Source organism: Cyprinodon tularosa, unplaced genomic scaffold (assembly GCF_016077235.1).
Source record: "Cyprinodon tularosa strain WSP-4 unplaced genomic scaffold, ASM1607723v1 ctg8, whole genome shotgun sequence".
NCBI lineage: Eukaryota > Metazoa > Chordata > Actinopteri > Cyprinodontiformes > Cyprinodontidae > Cyprinodon > Cyprinodon tularosa.
In genome coordinates this window covers 2,864,840-2,882,467 of record NW_024039562.1, presented here as the reverse complement: position 1 = coordinate 2,882,467, position 17,628 = coordinate 2,864,840, and the positions used below count along the sequence as shown (strand labels likewise).

Genomic DNA, 17,628 nt, shown 5'->3' with positions numbered 1-17,628 from the left:
ATTGTGTACTGCTCTTAACTGACTGTTAGATGATTTATAATGTTGTTTTCCTCATGTAAGAGTTTTGTGTTTGCTCACGGTCTGAACCCCAATAAGGTTTATCCAAAAGCTACTGCCAGTTTAATTTTTTTAAAATATAATTTTCAAATATCAGAAAAGAGACAGAAAATCTGTGCTTTCTTAGCATTGCAGGTTTAGGGCTTAGTAAAGCCTGCAGATTTTATGGTGCTTTGTGGGGTGTGAAAACCTTCAGGGATGAAGCATGAGCTGGCATTTTGGAAAGACCCAAGTAAACATTCAGACATGAAACCTTTTTTGATGTGTTTCTCTTTAAAATGAAAAAACACAGGGAAGATATAAGATTATATGTGTAGCAATAACGTTCAGATGTTACTGAATTTGATCGACATATTGTTTAAACCCAAAAAACAACAGAGTTTTTTTTTTTTAGGACTGTCATAATCTTGTTACACTATTGTGCTGCAGCATCCCCTTTTGAGACATCTGATGCTGCAACATTGGCTTTAATCTACAGTGGAGGCTTTGTACATCCAAAAAAAAACTTTGTATTAACTGTTATTTATTTGTTTTAATTACTGTGCAAATATCACTGCAATGACTCATAAAATTGATCATTCAATGTCATGCTGCATGTTGAACTTGCTCTCTGCACTGTTAAAAATGCAAGTACCTTAAAGATGGTCGGGTAGTTATCAATTATTGGGTTAAAAAAAAAAATAGCTAGTGCAAAGGCAACTAAATAGAGCCTGAAGTCAGGTTTGGTGTCTTAAACACCCATGCTCAAAACCTAACAATAACAATAGCAAATTTCAGCAGTTTTAGAAGCTATTTAATACAAAATGTGCTGCTTTTTTTTAGACTAACCTAAGACATATTTTTTATAAAGTGACTTACCTTTTTAAGATTGAGAATTATTATGACAGCCGTTTTCATTATGAGTTAAAATGCTGAAAACAAAAGTAACCTTCATTTGCACTCAATAATCTATATTACTATATTTACTGGAAATACAGAAAGTGATTTTCATTTGTCATTTGTTCTGAATTGCAAGTTTTACAATATAGACACTTTCTTACCTAGATGGTCTTATATATTTGCATTAATATGATTTAACAATTCAATTAAGAATACCCAATGACTCTGAAGATTTCATTGAAAAATAATACATTGAAAATGTATATATATAATGTTTCAGTCATACAGGATATGCATTTTTTGTGATGTTATGTGTTGAAATGATCTATTAATCAGTCAATTAAATTAATTTGACCAGTTAAATGCAGCCTCTCTGTCACTGTGTATATTTAAAAAAAATGATTTAGAAAGAAGGGATTTATAAAAAAATTATTATTCTAAGACATTCTGTGGTTTTATGGTAGTTCAGCCGTCCTGGAAAATCCTAGAAGTTGATCAAGAGTCTTATCAAAATAGGAAATCTGTAAAACCACCATGGATATCCATAAAAGCTGCAGCTAATTCAGCAACAACATTATCAGCAGATAAAAAAAAGGATTTTCACTATTAAAAACATAAGTTTGCACACAGAGGTAAGCAACAGGATTCACCTAAGTTTACTGTTAAAGATGACCTTTTTCTTAGACTTGGACTTGACAGGCTGTAGTTTCCCATGGAAGCATTAATTTAATTTCTTGACAGAATATTCACAGGCAGTGTGCTTCCAATGATAGTGCTGAATTACAATCACACCATCTTCATTTTGTGAGCCCCTCCTGGAGGCTCAACCCCATCTAAGACAACTGAACAAATCTGGCGATATAGTGGTAGACTCTTAGGGTTGTAGGTGTCAGACAAGAGTACTGTTGTTCTCCAAAGGACATCCTGGTTGCACCTTTGGCTTTAAAACAATAAAGGAACCTTGGTTTTTCTACTCCTGCTTAGGTACGACCCGCCCCCCTCGAGACGGAGAGGTCCCAGGGTTGGATTACAACTTCCTGTCTGTGGAGAACTTCCTACAACTGGAGGACAGTGGCACACTACTGGAAGTAGGAACATATGAAGGTGAGGAGGACAATACAAAGATCAAAAGAGGCACCTCACATAACTCGCGATAAAGCAGGTGTCCTGGTTCTTTATTTAGTTTTTCCTACATTTGGGCAGGCTGTAAGGCTGTGCACTCAGTTGATTCTGATTAGACTGTGCATGATGGGAGGGGGGATTCATCCAGGAGACAGCAGGTCTCTCCGCATCTGCCCCTCTCACTCTGATTAGGACAGCATTGTGCAGAGCAAAGTCTCATACTGACACAAACCTGTGTGTGTAAAACATGTGTATGAGTGATTGTTTGTTGGACTGTGTGTTATGCACTGCTAAGTCAGATTTTTGTGTGTGTCTGTTTGAGAGAGAGAGAGTAAAACAGAGTGAGCGAGATAGAGATTGTGTGCACATGGCTTGGAAAGAATGTTATGACATTAATCTGCTTGGCACTGGCCCTGCTGTGTGTTGGCACGTTACTCTCTTTCACACATACAATGTCAAATACCTGTTCACAGGAGTCCGTGGCACTCGGCACATCAGCAGGCACAACTAGTTTAACATATCCTTTAAAGTTGGTAGACAGGGAGGGTTATGTGCATAAATGTGTGTATGTCTAAGTAGCTATGTAAAAGTGTTGAAGCAATATATATATATATATATATATATATATATATATATATATATATATGTGTATATATATATATGTATATATGTGTATATATATATATGTATATATGTATATATGTATATATGTATATATATATATATATGTATATATATATATATATATGTATATATATATATATATATATATATGTATATATATATATATGTATATATATATGTATATATATATATATGTGTGTGTGTACTTTTTTTTTATTTGAGGTAAAACACTTTATGGCCGTATTAGTTATTTTTACTTGTCTTTAGACAGCAGGGGAACTCATTAGTCTTGGTATGCTTGGGGCCAACAATCTGTGGTAGTTCAATCCATGTAGGCAAATCAGATGGGACACTGCCATTTTGCATACAGTCCTATTTATACTTCATTTATCGAAAAAATATTCCAAAGCCGTTTAGAAAAATCCAAATAATTGGTATTTTTAGGTTTGCAATGAAATATTGTTGAGATACCTGTGAAAATGCCCCTCTCAAAAGTAGCACTGCAGTGCATGTTGTTTTTACCAGTAGATTTATTTTTCTGATATAGAGATTGATGTTGCTATGTAGAGAGTCAGTGTTCTTATTCAGTGAAGTAGTAGCACCAGGTAGTTGAGAGAACTGCCCAGGATGGATGGATGGATGGATACATACATACCTACACACACACATATATATATATATATATATATATATATATATATATATATATATATATATATATATATATATATATATATATATATATATATATATATATATATATAAATACAGCAGGTTAAATTCATATATTTCTAGAGGTGCTACTGACGACATTTTCACCAGATGTCTGTAACAATCCACGCAATCAATACATACAAATAAATCAAAGCATAGATGTCCAGAAATGTATTTATGTCTAATAAAATGACACAGGTAAAAAGTATTGCTCATATATTAACATGCTCATATATTATGTTTTCTGCAAGAAAATATGATTTAAAGGTGAATCTCCCTGGCCTGCTTAACCAAGGCCAGCCATTAACAGCTTAAATGACTAAGGTGGCTGGAACTTGTAGACTATCTTGCTCTTTGAAATATGTAAGTAGGCAACGTTTCCTGTTTGAGGTTTGCATGGTGACGTGTGCATGCATGCAGGCCAAACTCTGTCAGCATGTACATGGGTGCCCCACTGAGGGAGGGCAAGGCACAGCATTCTTTTAATGACTCCTCCAAATGAGCACTTAAAACAAGATGCAGTCTGAATATTTATAAAATGTCTAAGATAACTTTATTCATCCTAGTAACATAGTGTAGAACTAGTTTACCTGTTGTTCCAGCTGGAAAAAGCCAAATATTGTAAATTATACATGATACTTGCAGAGTTTACATAATATATCCTTAAACACAAGCACGAAGGTTCTGGGTTCCTCACCATTTGGTTATTTCCAGGATTTGCAATCCAGCTTCGTGTCTTTTATTCCCAACATAAGATTATGTGCAGATCCCCTGGCTGCTTTTTCTTTGTCCCCCTGCACTGCCTTTTTATCCCAGACTCCTTCTCTTCATCCCTTTCCCTCTGTCTCTCAAGCATGCTAATGTCCTCTTTGTTGCCTAGGTAACTATTATGGGACCCCAAAGCCTCCAAGGCAGCCCATCATTGGGACAGTGACTCTCAGTGATGCTGGCTCCCTTCCGTCCACACCAAAGCGCACCAAGTCCTACAATGACATGCAAAAAGTCCGCGTAGTGCCTGCTGACAACGACGATGACGACCAGGCCACGGAAATGAACAACAGTTTTACAGGTAAAGATATTGTTGCGCCCCCTCCTGTCTCTTTGTGTTTGTCCAACTGCATGATTCTTCAGCTCTCTAAATCTCTGCATGTGTATTATTCATCTAATCTGAGTTTTTTGAACAACTCTGGCCTTTCTTGAAGCATCCTTCAAATACATGCATGAGTGCATGATTAGGAGGAGAGAGTTAGCATTTATATGTTTATTATCTCCTCTGTTGTAAAATTATGTGTCTTGCTGTTGCATCATGTTTTGCTAATGTGGCTTGATTTTTTTTCTTTACACTGCCATCTGCTTGTGAGGAGGGTTGTTTTTAAAATGTATGCATTGTCCACACTACAGACCTGAAATATTTATTTCCCAGCCTTTTATCCACCTAGATTCTAGTCAAGTCAAGTCAGCTTTTATTGTCATTTTCTACATATGTACAAGATATACAAGGGAAATGAAATTACGTTTACTCTCTGCAATATACAAATATACAAGACTTACATTTAAGAACTGACATAAAGTGCGGGACATGACAGGTAAGAGTGGTAAGATAAATATAAGTATGAAGTATAAACATTACAATAAAAAGCAATAAAAACAGCAGCAATAGTTTGTTCCAGGCTGAGGTAGTGCAGGTAAGGTGCAGTCTCTGGTACAGTGTATGTGTGTGTGGGTGTGTGTGAGAGAGAGAGGGGCAGTCTTAGCTTCCTGTCTGCCTGGTGGCTGGAGCAGACCGTGTGGGGAGGGGGTGGAGGGAGTTGAGCATTCTCATGGCCTGGTGGATGAAGGTGTTCGCCAGCCGGGTGGTTCTGGACCGTAGGCTTCTGTACCTCTTTCCGGAGGGCAGGAGACGGATCAGGTTGTGTGCTGGGTGGGTGTCATCCTTCAAAATTGTGAGGGTTTTGCGGGTGAGGCGGCTGGAGTAGATGTCTTGCAGGGAGGGGAGAGGTGCCTTGATGATCCTCCCAGCTGTGTTCACTATACGTTGCAGGGCTTTCCTGTTGTAGTCAGTGCAGCTCCCGCCCCATACAGTGATACAGCTGGTGATGATGCTTTCAATGGCTCCTCTGTAGAAGGAGGTCATGATGGCTGGTGGGGCACTGGCCTGATTCAGCTTCCGCAGGAAGTAGAGGCGTTGTTGGGCTTTCTTGACCAGTGATGCAGTGTTGGTGGTCCAGGAGAGGTCGTTGCTGATGTGCACTCCTAGGAATTTAGTGCTGCTCACCCTCTCCACAGCAGCGCCATCGATGGTCAGTGGCAGGAGTCGGCGGGGACCTTTCTGGAAGTTGACAGCAATCTCCTTTGTCTTGCTGACATTCAGTAGGAGGTTGTTGTCACTGCACCACTTGGCTAGGTGGTCCACCTCTGTCCTGTAGTGTGTCTCGTCACCGTTGGAGATGAGTCCCACCAGGGTTGTGTCGTCTGCAAACTTCACCAGGTGGTTAGTGCTATGGGTTGTTTTGCAGTCGTGTGTGAGTAGGGTGAAGAGCAGAGGGCTTAGCACGCACCCTTGTGGAGCTCCTGTGCTCAGCGTGATAGTGTCCGAGGTGTTGTTACCGACGCGCACAACTTGCGGTCTCTGGCACAGGAAGTCCAGCAGCCAGTTACAGAGGGAGGTGCTGAGGCCCAGTTTGTCCAGTTTGCATATCAGCTGTTGGGGTATAATTGTATTGAATGCTGAGCTGAAGTCGATGAACAGCATTCTCACATAAGAGTCTTTTTTCTCCTGGTGAGTGATGGCTGGGTGCAAAGCTGAGTTGATGGCGTCCTCTGTGGAGCGCTGGGGTCTGTATGCGAATTGAAAGGGGTCCAGGGTGGGGGGGAGGATGGATTTGATATGTGTCATGACCAGCCGTTCGAAGCACTTCATGATGATGGGTGTCAGTGCTACGGGACGGTAGTCGATGAAGCAGGATGGAGATGGCTTCTTTGGCACCGGTATAATGGATATAAGATACGTCTTCTATATATGTTGTATTCCTGTATCTCGCAATTTAAGAGTTTTGTATGTTTTATTTTTCACAGTCAAACATAACAATAATTTCAAATTATAAGTGTAAATACAATACTTTGAAACAGCATTCAGCTTTTTTTGGATTTGCATTAAAATATTTCACCAGTATTTTATTTTTTTGTGAAATATGAACAGAAATTTTAATTCAGTCTCAGTTCTGAGTATTTATATGGTCCCAATTTATAACACATACCATATAAAGGCATTTCCAGAGTCAGTTTAATCAAATCATGTAGACAGATTATTTGAAAAGGTTTCTATCTGAGGAAACAAAACAGATTGCACCAAGCCATTATCTTCAAGAGTTTACTTTTCTTGTATCAGGCATGAAGGGACCCTGTACATTTGCTTCAATGTGCCTTCAACTTGCAATCCCTCATACTGAACATGCATTAAGCAACAGTGGGGGTATGAGTGTAGCATTTTTAGTGGCTTTCTCTAAGAGAAAAACCCAGATAAACAAGTAAACTCTAAACAAGTATTCAAGCCCGTATACATGTAATCTGTAAGATGCATGAAAATGTATGAATCCTCATATGTTTTGGGGTTTATAATGAAGAACTTTAGCCGTTAACTACATTTGCCTTACCTTTGTTTTTCGTGGTTATTTTTCGTAACACTCTAGTATCAGTTTTGACTAGAATTCCATTCAATTCAAGATGTCATCTCAAGGCACTTTACACAGACAACTCAACCAGATCATACAGTTAAATTGATTCAAAGTTTTCTATCTAAGGAAAATCAGTTGATTGCATCAAAGGCAATCCCTCACACTAAGCATGCTTGTATTATGTAGCCCACGTTATTTTTAGGACACCACCTAGACAACCAGCGGTTGAATGACGACATGAGGCTAAACATGTCAACACTGGTCAGATCAGGCAGGGAACCAGAGAAAATTACGGAGTCCAACATTGTTTTGGCAAACTAACACCATGAAGCAACACTAATTTTAGTGACCTCTGATCAGCCTAACCGGGTGTCATTACCGCCAGCATGAATAACAATCTTACCGTATTTTACCTTATCCTTAGCCAGCAGTTTCAGGTAGGATTTGATGTTGCCCGTTCTGCCCCCAGTGTAGGTACCAGATCTGCTTGGGTGGTCAGATCTGTTCGGGGCCCTGCCCCTTCTTATGACGTCAACATATGGCAACTCCACTTGAACAAACTGTATTACACCCGTTTCTTAAGGATCGAATCTCTTTTGGAGTCTCAAGATGTTATTACCTATATTTGCTATTATTTTACATTTCATTGGCGATCTAAAGTAGCCGAAAGTAGAAAACACTCATTGTCAGTCTTGAAGGAAAGTACTGCTTCTTAAGACTGAGTTATGCCATTTACCAAGGTGACAAAAAAAGTCTCAGCTTATTTTTATTGTTTTTATTAAGATCTGAGGGCACGGGAGGATGAACGGTTGTTGTTGACACAAATTTAAAAGAGGCTAACCTTTTAGCTACTGAGCACAGCTAGCCACAGCGCTACCCATCTCTCCATCTTTATACCATGATTTTGCAGTTACTTTGTTCACCATTAACAGATTTTTTTTCAGTTTTGTTATCGATCAGCTAAAACTTCATCGGTTATTAGACACGCTAACACTACAGATGCTCCCGACTCGGCACATAAGGTAAACATGCCCACTGTTATATTAAATCAAATTTAAAATTATTCTATCTTAAAAACCTAATCAGCAGGAGCAACATAATTTGTATTTAATTCAAGCCTTAATGGGGGAATATTTGACCTTTTGATGATCTAAAAAAAAAAACATATTCAATATCTCTGTCTATTTGCTGAGTTTTTGTCACTTAGAGTGTCAGCTTCACATGCTGATGCTCCTCTTATTTGATGAAACGGCCCTGGGTGTAAACCTGAGCATCTGTAATGTAGAGCGGTGAACTTGTGGAAATTACCACAGACACGGGGCTCGTTCTGAGTGCACCTTTTAGTAGCCAAAGGCGCCTTCTGTTCTTTAGGAGCTAAGCCAAGAAAACTTCCCACCACAACTACCGAGGTAGCCCAAGATGACCTGAACTAACTTATCTATGAAATTTATCAAACAGAACATCTTTAAGCCCATTCTCAACAGAAGACGGCGTGTCTGCATTGTCTTAAACTGGAAGTTGCTTCTAGAAGAAATAAGCCTGATAAGTAAAAGATCTGCTTCATAGTCTACTGTTAGAAATTCTAAGAACAACAAATGAACCTGAAGTCCAGGAGCAAGGTGCTGTGTTAGGAACATAACTGATCTCTGATGATTGCAGGAGCTTAATTATAAAAGGTTTTTTATGCTTGAAAGATAGCTTTAGATTATATTCTCGATTCAATAGGAAACCAATGAGCAGAAGCTAATATAGACAAAAACTGATCTCTATTTATCCAAACTTCTGTTTCAGCATATTGGATCAGCTGAAGTCTTTCCAGCTACATTTTGTGAACTTCCTGATGCTTGAGAATTACAATAGTCCTGCCTTGAAATGACAAATCCCATCGATTGGTATCCTAGAGAAACTATTTCTAATTTTGCCAATGTTTTAAAGGTGAAAGAGGGAAATCCAAGAAATCTGTTTATTGTGCAATTTTTGTATTAAGCCCCCTTTACTCTTATATGTTTAAATTAAATCATGGTTATACAAAATTTCAAGCACTGTTCAAACCAGTAGTCAAAACTGGATGAAATATGTAGTAACTGTAAACCTAACAGGAGCCATCAAGCTAAAAATGAATCGGAGTGCCGGTAACCCCACCCAAGGTAGCTCTAGAGGAGCTGCAGACAGGCATAGAAAATTTAAAGAGATGGTTAAAAAAAAAATATCATATGTTTCTTTTAAATAAAGTAAGAATTACAAATTTACAGTTTGCCTTAAGCCATGTAAGAGTTACCAATAACCTGTGAAATAATATACTCTGATCAGGAGTGACCAAAATGTAACCTTTAGGCCTACATGCATTACAAAATGTGGAGTCGAAGCTAAATGTACATCAGCCTAACAGACCCATCCCCACAGTGAGCCATGATGGTGGTAACATCAGGCTGGGAGGTCCTTTTCTTCAGTAGAAACAGGGATGATGATTGGGGTTATGGTGGAATTAATGGACATAAGTACAAGGAAATACTTATAAACAAAACCTACTTTAAGGCTATAGGAAACCAGTAACTGTGTCTAGGTTCACATTCCAACAGGACAACAATTGTACAGCCAGATATGAAGCTATGAAGTATAGATCAGGAGTTTTTAAAGCGTAGAAGCCTGCCTCAATTTACCACAACTCTGTATTTTCTTTTGCACATATCTGCAGGTATCTACTTTTCAGCATAACCTTGCTGTCATGCATGCCCATGTTTCCCCTTCCTGTTTTGATACTTTTAACACAGAGAGAATGCATTGACACTCTATGAGGATGAGTAGGCCTACCAGTAGTAGAGGAACTCTGTCTTCACGGACAGCTTGTTGGCTATATGCAAAATGATATATTGCAGTTTGTTTTCCTCTTAATATCGCAATTAGGAGGGAAATGAAAAGCCCATTTATTATGGCTGTAGTTGTTAAAAAATATTTTTTATTTTCACGCTGTTATGCTTTACAATGTTTCATATTATACTGAATAAAATCAGTGCATCATACTTTCAAATTTGAGGCTGTAATTAGACAAATGGGAAAAAAATCCAAGAGATAGAAAGACTATTAAATAGCACTGTTTTTTCCCTTGCTTGCCCTCAACTTGTTTTGAGTGAGAGGGATGTCTGCTCGCATTTTCTTTCTTGTTTGATGCTTTGAATCTTTTCACTCACTTTGTCCCCCTCCCAGGCAGCATGTGGGTTGAATTTGCATTTGATCAGTCAGTGAAAGGCCTGGGGAAGTGTTGCAGTGTATGTAGTAGAAAGGGGGAGGCAAATGGGAATGGGGGGTGTTCTAGCCTAAACAGAAAAACACTTACTGCCAGAGAGGAGGGGGTCAAATTGAGTTAGGGACTGTTGCTGAAGGAAATGGCATATCCTGTTACCCCTCTTCTTAAACTAGCAGTAAGATAGAGGTAACCTGGGGGAAGGGAACATACTGGGAGTATGGTGTGACTGCGTAATTAGTGAGCATGTATGTTTCTTCATCTTACATGCATGAGACAAATTGTGATTTTTGTTTCCCTGTTTCTCTTATTCCTTGTTGTGCCTATTTTGTCACCCAGGATCCTTAGTGCGTAGTCTCTTCCCCTCTCCTTTGCTGTGCACAGGTAACCCTAACGACCAGGACGAGAGCCGCAGCGGCATCCTCCGGCCGTATCCCGTGCGTGATAATGCTCTACCCTGTGGTCTGAACAATGCAGCCATTTCCACTGCAGAGAGCGGGCAGCAGACTCTTGCAGAGCCCCAGGTCTCACCAGAGGACCCACTGGGACCGCTGCCTGAAAACTGGGAGATGGCCTACACAGAGAACGGGGAACTGTACTTCATAGAGTATGTATCCACAGCCTGCATGGCTTAAACATTGTTTCTAATAAATGCAACCTTGGCAGTGCCTGAGTAAGTCTTTCTCTCTTTAGCCTGTGTTCTGTGGGTTTGTGTATTCTTTGATTTATTTCCACTGTTGCTTCTTTTGTTGGCGTATTGGCTTGTCTTTCACAATGATTTGGTTTGTTGGCCTGCCCAGCCCCCTGGGTGAAACCGCTTTCCTGTTAATCCCTGCATGTCCTGAGTTTAAAAGGAGATCACATCCTGATTACCTGACTACCTCCACCTCTCTGTCCTCTGCAGCACGACAAAGACTCTCCACCAGGACATGGCTGTGTGTTTTCAGAGCTTGTATGTTGATTTCTGCTATCACTGAATTACAATTTGTTTTCATCTAGCAGTAGAGCCCAAAGTCAGGTTGTTTATGATTATGTTGCTTTTTTCCCCCGTGTTCCTCTGTGTTTGCAGCGGATGGCGTCTGTCCCCTGCAAACTTGCTGACACATTTTCTTATTTGCCTAGTTCTTATTGATGCGTTCAGGTGCCCCTGCTGTGCTTTGATATTTCAGATTGCTGAATTATTGTGTTGTTTATTATCTCTCAGCCACAACACAAAGACCACTTCATGGCTGGATCCCCGGTGTAGAGACAAAGTCCCCAGGCCTCTGGAAGAGTGTGATGATGATGGTAAGCCCACAAACTTCCTTTAGAGCATTGTAGTTCTGTTTAGTGGATTAGAAACAGTATGAGCTCTAAAGACATTGGTCTCCTTCAGTATTTAGTGATACTTTTGTTGATTTCTAATACTGTTTTCAGAGCTTTGACTCTTGCAACATTCTCTGTGTTGATAATGTGTCACAGATTAAGGCTACTTTCTATGAAATTGACATCTTCCTTTGTGATGATAAGAGGTGCTTTATGAAGACCAAACACATTATATATTTCTTTTAATATTAGGAAATTGCACCATCAAGTGGTGAAAAAAAAGCAAGTACTACTGTTAGGTGGCCAAAAGGCTGCTGTGATATTCTAGGTTAACCCATTTCTAAGGATTTTCTGTTCTCCTTTTTGCCTTTCTCTGGATTGTCACTTCATTTCTCATTTGTTTTTGGTTCATCCATTCCTAACCAACTTTTTTTCCTGTCATCCATACATTTTTCTATTCTTCCTTTTGCCCTCATTTTTTTTTTAATCCTGCTTTCAAAATTGGAGAAGAAGGGATACATGCGGAAGACCTGAAAAGTGATCTAGGTAGGGTTTTACGATTTTGTGTTTGAAACTGTAACATGTTGAACTCTGTTCAACATGTTACAGTTGAACAGAGTTCTGTATTTTAGCTTACAGAACTTTTTTTTTTTCTTCATTAAGATAGATAAAATGAAAAGAAGAGAGGAATCCTCAACAGCTTTAGTTTTTTGCTTTCTTCGTTGATCTCTGGTATTTTCTTTAGATGTTTTTTGATTTCGAGCGATGCTGTGAGAAATATCAAAGATTGTATTAACAATAGTTTATGGTTAAGGTCTTCTTTTCTTGGCAACTACAGTAGAAAGCCTTTATATATTCCCTTAAATGGTGCCATGATTACAGGAAGTTTTTATTTGAATTTTGAGCTGCAATACTTATTATGTTATGTTAATGAAAAAATAAAAATTCTCTGCTTATTTTGCACTTGGCTATTGATATTAAGACATTGATAGTTGTAGAAAGACACGTTGACAAATAAAATATATCCATATAATTATTTAACAAACATCAGCCTTAGAAAATTAACTACGGTACATAAGAAGAACAGCACCCTCTCTATTGATCACCTGTTTGGTTGGATGGCATTTCCATGTCTAAACCAGCATTTGACAAAAAGTCAACCTATAAGGTTGTGTTGTTTACTTTGGAAAAAACAGCATTCTCAATATTATCCTATTAGTATTCAGTAGTAAAGACTGAAGACAGAGCATCCCTTCCTCTTCACTCTCAGATTCTGGATGTGATCCCTGATAAAGCAGGTTAATAACAGTTAAGACGTATTGTTTTGGATGTTGGAGATTCAGAAATGATTTGTCTTTTTTTTTAAGTGCAAAACTAAAAATTGCGAATCTATTCACAGATTGTTTTTTTTTCTTACAATTTCAGCACCAATTGAGGGAATTATGCAGGCTTTAAATCGTAAAAGTTAAAATACAAAGCCAACCAAACTCAGATTTCTTTAACTTTGATGAAATATTAAAGAATTTCTTTCACTCACTTATGAAAGTACAGTAGGTATCTGAGTATGCTGTAAGCAGTGATATAGATCAACACCAGATCATGACAGTGTTTTCTAATGGTTAAGTCGCCTATAAAAAGGGAATGAGATGACCTCTCAGTATTTTGCACATTCATGGTTCACTTACACACACCAATCATTGGAGCGATGTTTCATTACTATGATGGTTTTGGTGGCTTATTTCAACAAGCCACTCTTTTGGTACAGTTGTAAAACAACACAAAACAGCTGTAATAAAAAGGTTCACAGCATAAGTGGTATTTTATGTTTGTTTTATTCTAATTACAGTTAATCTGTATTTCCATCTCAACGATATTTAATGTGTATCCCTTAAAAGATTGGATATCTATTATGTTTTTTCTAAGCTACTATAAGCAACTGGCATGATAACAGCAGGATGATTAACATGGCTTTTAAAGTGGTACCAATATCAACATCAGAAATGAAGTATGCTTATACTGAACCAAAAGTAAATCTAACATATGCAAAGTATAAATCTGTATCTAGTGGCAAAAGTACTAAAGCTGGTAATAGAAAGCTATTTATGAATAGTTAAAGTAACAACATTTTTAAAAAAAAAATTCTAGAAGCAGATCTAATTATTATTCTCAGGACAATAAAAATTTAAATAAATAAATAAATAAAAGTTTTTAAAATAAATAGTCATTAATCAATTTAAGAGTTGTTTGTGGGTGAATAATACCAATGCAGTTTCAAACTCATCTTTGAATTAATGATGACGATGTAATATTGGGCTTACACGTCCCTCTGAGCGGAGTCAGTGTGGACCGAATTTCCACACCGCACACCTCCATCTTCTGATTTAAAATTTAAACAGAGGAGGGTCGACATGTATTTCCTCAACAAAGCACTGTAACAGGCAAATTTCAGTTCTGTAGTTCGAATGGCCCATCTTCATTTTTTTTAAGTAGAAAGTGCTTTAGGTAGCCATGAGCTTTCTTCAAGCACATCGTTAATTTGCGAATGCAAAACAAAAGCCTGTGCCCAGCCACACAAAGGTTGTATATAAAATAACATGCAAATCCAGGTGTTGCACTACATTCTGCAACCCATCGTGACTCAAGGCGGTGCTGTTACAGATTCTCTTTAGTTGACTGCAGTGAGTCACAAAATAGCATCCCATCAGAATGTGGTGCAATGTGACTTACTTAGGTTAAACAGACTAAGTTTTTTCTCAGTCTTTTCGAGCACTAAGTGGTTTCTTCATATCTTGAACTCGCACATTTTGTAGTAAAACAAAAATCTATTTTCATATGTTTTTCTCAATTTGTGTTTCATCGAATTTTTCCTTCGTAACTCATGATGTGTCACATTTCTGAAATCTCTATTTAAAAAAAACAGACAAGACTGAATGCAGTATAGATAGAATAAACTGGGAAGCAACAGATTTAAATGCAATGAATTAACCTAGATTCAGGTTTACACCTGTTTAGAAAAGTGTGGTATCTTCTGTTTCTTCTCTATTTAAACCTAAATGAAATGTAGGTTTAAATGTAAATAGTAATTATTGATAAACATAAAAGCACAGTGGTTGTTATTCAAATAGATTGTTCTTTAACTGAAGTTATAAAGGTAGATTTGCAAGGTTTGCTCTTGCTGTAATCTTAAAAAGAGAAAAAAAAACTGTTGTAAAACAGTTTTAGAGTAGGTGGTGTTTTAAGGGCATATTTTGGACCGGTCTAACCTTGCCATAAAAAATGTTCTAACCATGCTTGAAGCAGACTAAAAAAATCTAGGAAAAAAGAAAAAGTGTTTCTCTTGTTTGTGCTAAATAACTTACAGGAGAGTTTGTGTTAAGTGCTTATGCTCTCTGTATTCCAGAACTGCCTCCAGGATGGGAGAGAATAGATGACCCAGTGTACGGAGTGTATTATGTGGAGTAAGTTAATCACCTCATTAACACAGTGCACAAAGACAAACAGAGTATGTTAACTTTTATACCCCTGTTCCCAATCGGTTATTAGTTTTTCATTCAAACCCATTTACTGAACTTTTTTATTTATCTATTTTACCTATCAGGCACAATAATGTCTGGGGTTTCCTTGACTTCTCTGTTTATCCTATTTTTGTTTTTTAAAGCCATATAAACAGGAAGACCCAGTATGAGAACCCAGTTTTGGAGGCGCGGCATCAAAAAATCTTGGAGCAGCAGCAACCGCCGCAGCCTCCAGAAGGTGAGCGGTATATCCGAGGTTCGTTTCCTGCCCATTTCTTTCTTTCTTCATGTCTGTCTCTGTGTCACGTCTTTCCTGTTTGTCTGGTGTTTTCCAGGGGTTCGGCCAGAATTTATTTTCCCTGAGGGTGTTTATTTTTAGATATGTTTACATATGGACTTAAAATGCAGAGATAAAACATTAATAATTAAAGTTTTCAAAATTTTGATCTGCAATCATAGTTTTACCATCATTAAACTGGCCCAAGTCCTGGTGTCGTCTTATAGTAAAAGTTTTAATTTATGTGATTTTTAGTCATGAATACCATTTCGTGTTTGATCATTGTAGTTTCACGTCATTAAAAAAAAGGGGGGGGGGGGGGGTATTTTGAATGTGTTGCAAAAAAATAAACTATTGAAATGTTTATTTTTGTTTATTATGATGATAATGGCTGACAAAAAAATTAAAAAACATTTTTTTTCTCAGAAGTGGGGAAATGAAATTACTGAAAAACATCAAAAAGTAGATGTTTCCTTCAAAAGAAAATACAGTATTGGGCAGAAACAGTTGCTCAGTGCTCTTTTTGCATAAATTAGTGCATGAGTGAAGAGGGGCATGGAGGAGACCTGCTTGTGGCTTTGCCAAGATTTTGGGGAATCCCAGGCTGCTATAATAGTGACCCTATATGCATTGCTGGATCTGGTGTCTCTCATCCTTTTCTGGATGCTATAAATCAGAGGTGCTCAAGTCCAGTACTCAAGAGCTCCCATCCTGTAACGTTTAAATGCATCTCTTTTCTAACACGCCTGAACCTAAGGGCTTAATCCCCTCATTTAGCTCAGTAAAGGCATGGTAAAGAGCCACTCATTTGATTTAGATGTTAAAAATGAGGTATCAAAAAGGTGTCGATAGTTGCTCTTGAGGAATGGACTTGAGCACCGCTGCAGGAGATTGGGGTTTAAGTTAGGCCAGCCTGTTGGCAAAAAAGAAGGCAAGTAAAGGAAAGTGTTAAGTCTTTAATATTTCCTGACTTTGAACTTGTTTAAACACATTAAACTAACAGCAATTGATGGTATGGCTTCCCAATCATCTCTGACTGTTTAAACTTTCAATCTTACTCCAAACTCTGGGACCTTGATTTCGAGATTGAATTGAACAATGCAGTATATAACTTTACCTTTCTTAGTTGAGATGCTTTTGACGTTGACTTCATTTATCAGCTACAAGAGTATGTCAATGGTAGCTCTTCTCTTGCCTGTGTGAGATGATTTCTCATTCACTAATTCCAGCCATAAACCAATTCTTATGAATCTACCCCAAACTCTTTAGTTGTCTTTCCTTTACAATCTACTTATCTTCTACAATCTACCTTTTCCTTCTTATACTAAGCTTGGCAGCAGCACTCCTTGAAGCATTTTGGAGAGTTCTGAATTATTGACTTGAAAGTTAACTGTTTCATCATACTGTAATTTAATGAGTTCGGTGTAGGCTCTGTTTATTGTGTATAGGTTATGTATGATTCTATGTGTGACATGTAAATAAATTCAGTACATGTTTGGTGGGTATGCGGTTGGGATTAAAGGGGTAATAATCATGTGTGTGCAGAGTGGATAGAGGAGCATTCGTCTGCTGCAGCTCCATTGGCAAACTATGTTCCAAACCACCTTGAGACATACAGGGACCCACAGGTCCCACCAGCTCTACCTCCTGGCCCAGTCGGGGTTAAAAGTAAGTCCATGAGTTGGTAGTTTTGGAGGCTATTTGATTTTACAAACATACAGTGTGGCTCAGTTCATTTTTTTTAATTTAATAATTCTTTGAAGAAACAGTTTCATCCTTGTTTTTATTTGTTTTAAGTTATTTTTTGTGGTAATGTCAAGCAAAAGCACAGCGAGCAGTATTTATTGTGTAAAGATGTAATTAGCTATGCAGGCAGCTCAGACATCAGAAACAGACAGGCATTGACATTTTATGTATTATATTTGTATATACTGACTACAATGCATTTTAGTCACTATATTTTTGTGTGTTTTATATCGTTTTTTTTTTCTATTTTCAAAATAAGTTGTAATTAATTCAGTTTTAAATAATGTGTTCATAATTTTTTTATTGTAAATGGTTTTTAATCCATATATATGTTTATGTCTTACTTGTGATCTTAGTTTTAAGGGTTTTATCAGGGTTTCGTCTTCACCTTTCCTGTATGTCTACCTTCAGCTCTTCCTCAGTCCTGCAAACGAGCAACCCCTATGCTACACATGTCCGTGCTTTCCTCCCTAT

At 37.8% G+C, this 17,628-nt stretch overlaps 1 protein-coding gene across 14 annotated transcripts in view; it reads left to right on the top strand.

Annotated features, from left to right (window-relative positions):
• Window positions 1-17,628, top strand: part of LOC119774102 (membrane-associated guanylate kinase, WW and PDZ domain-containing protein 1-like) — a 138,890-nt gene that overhangs the window by 80,880 nt on the left and 40,382 nt on the right. For 4 of the 14 annotated variants that reach the window (XM_038271440.1, XM_038271437.1, XM_038271449.1 and 1 more), the window contains 9 exons: window positions 1,921-2,040; window positions 4,277-4,465; window positions 10,651-10,918; window positions 11,216-11,263; window positions 11,516-11,598; window positions 12,124-12,162; window positions 15,017-15,074; window positions 15,275-15,387; window positions 16,954-17,076. In XM_038271440.1, coding sequence (XP_038127368.1) covers window positions 1,921-2,040; window positions 4,277-4,465; window positions 10,651-10,918; window positions 11,216-11,263; window positions 11,516-11,598; window positions 12,124-12,162; window positions 15,017-15,074; window positions 15,275-15,387; window positions 16,954-17,076 — 1,041 coding nt within the window. The remainder of the gene's footprint in view (window positions 1-1,920; window positions 2,041-4,276; window positions 4,466-10,650; window positions 10,919-11,215; window positions 11,264-11,515; window positions 11,599-12,123; window positions 12,163-15,016; window positions 15,075-15,274; window positions 15,388-16,953; window positions 17,077-17,628) is intronic. The other 10 variants (XM_038271445.1, XM_038271451.1, XM_038271438.1 and 7 more) reach the window with 9 other exon arrangements.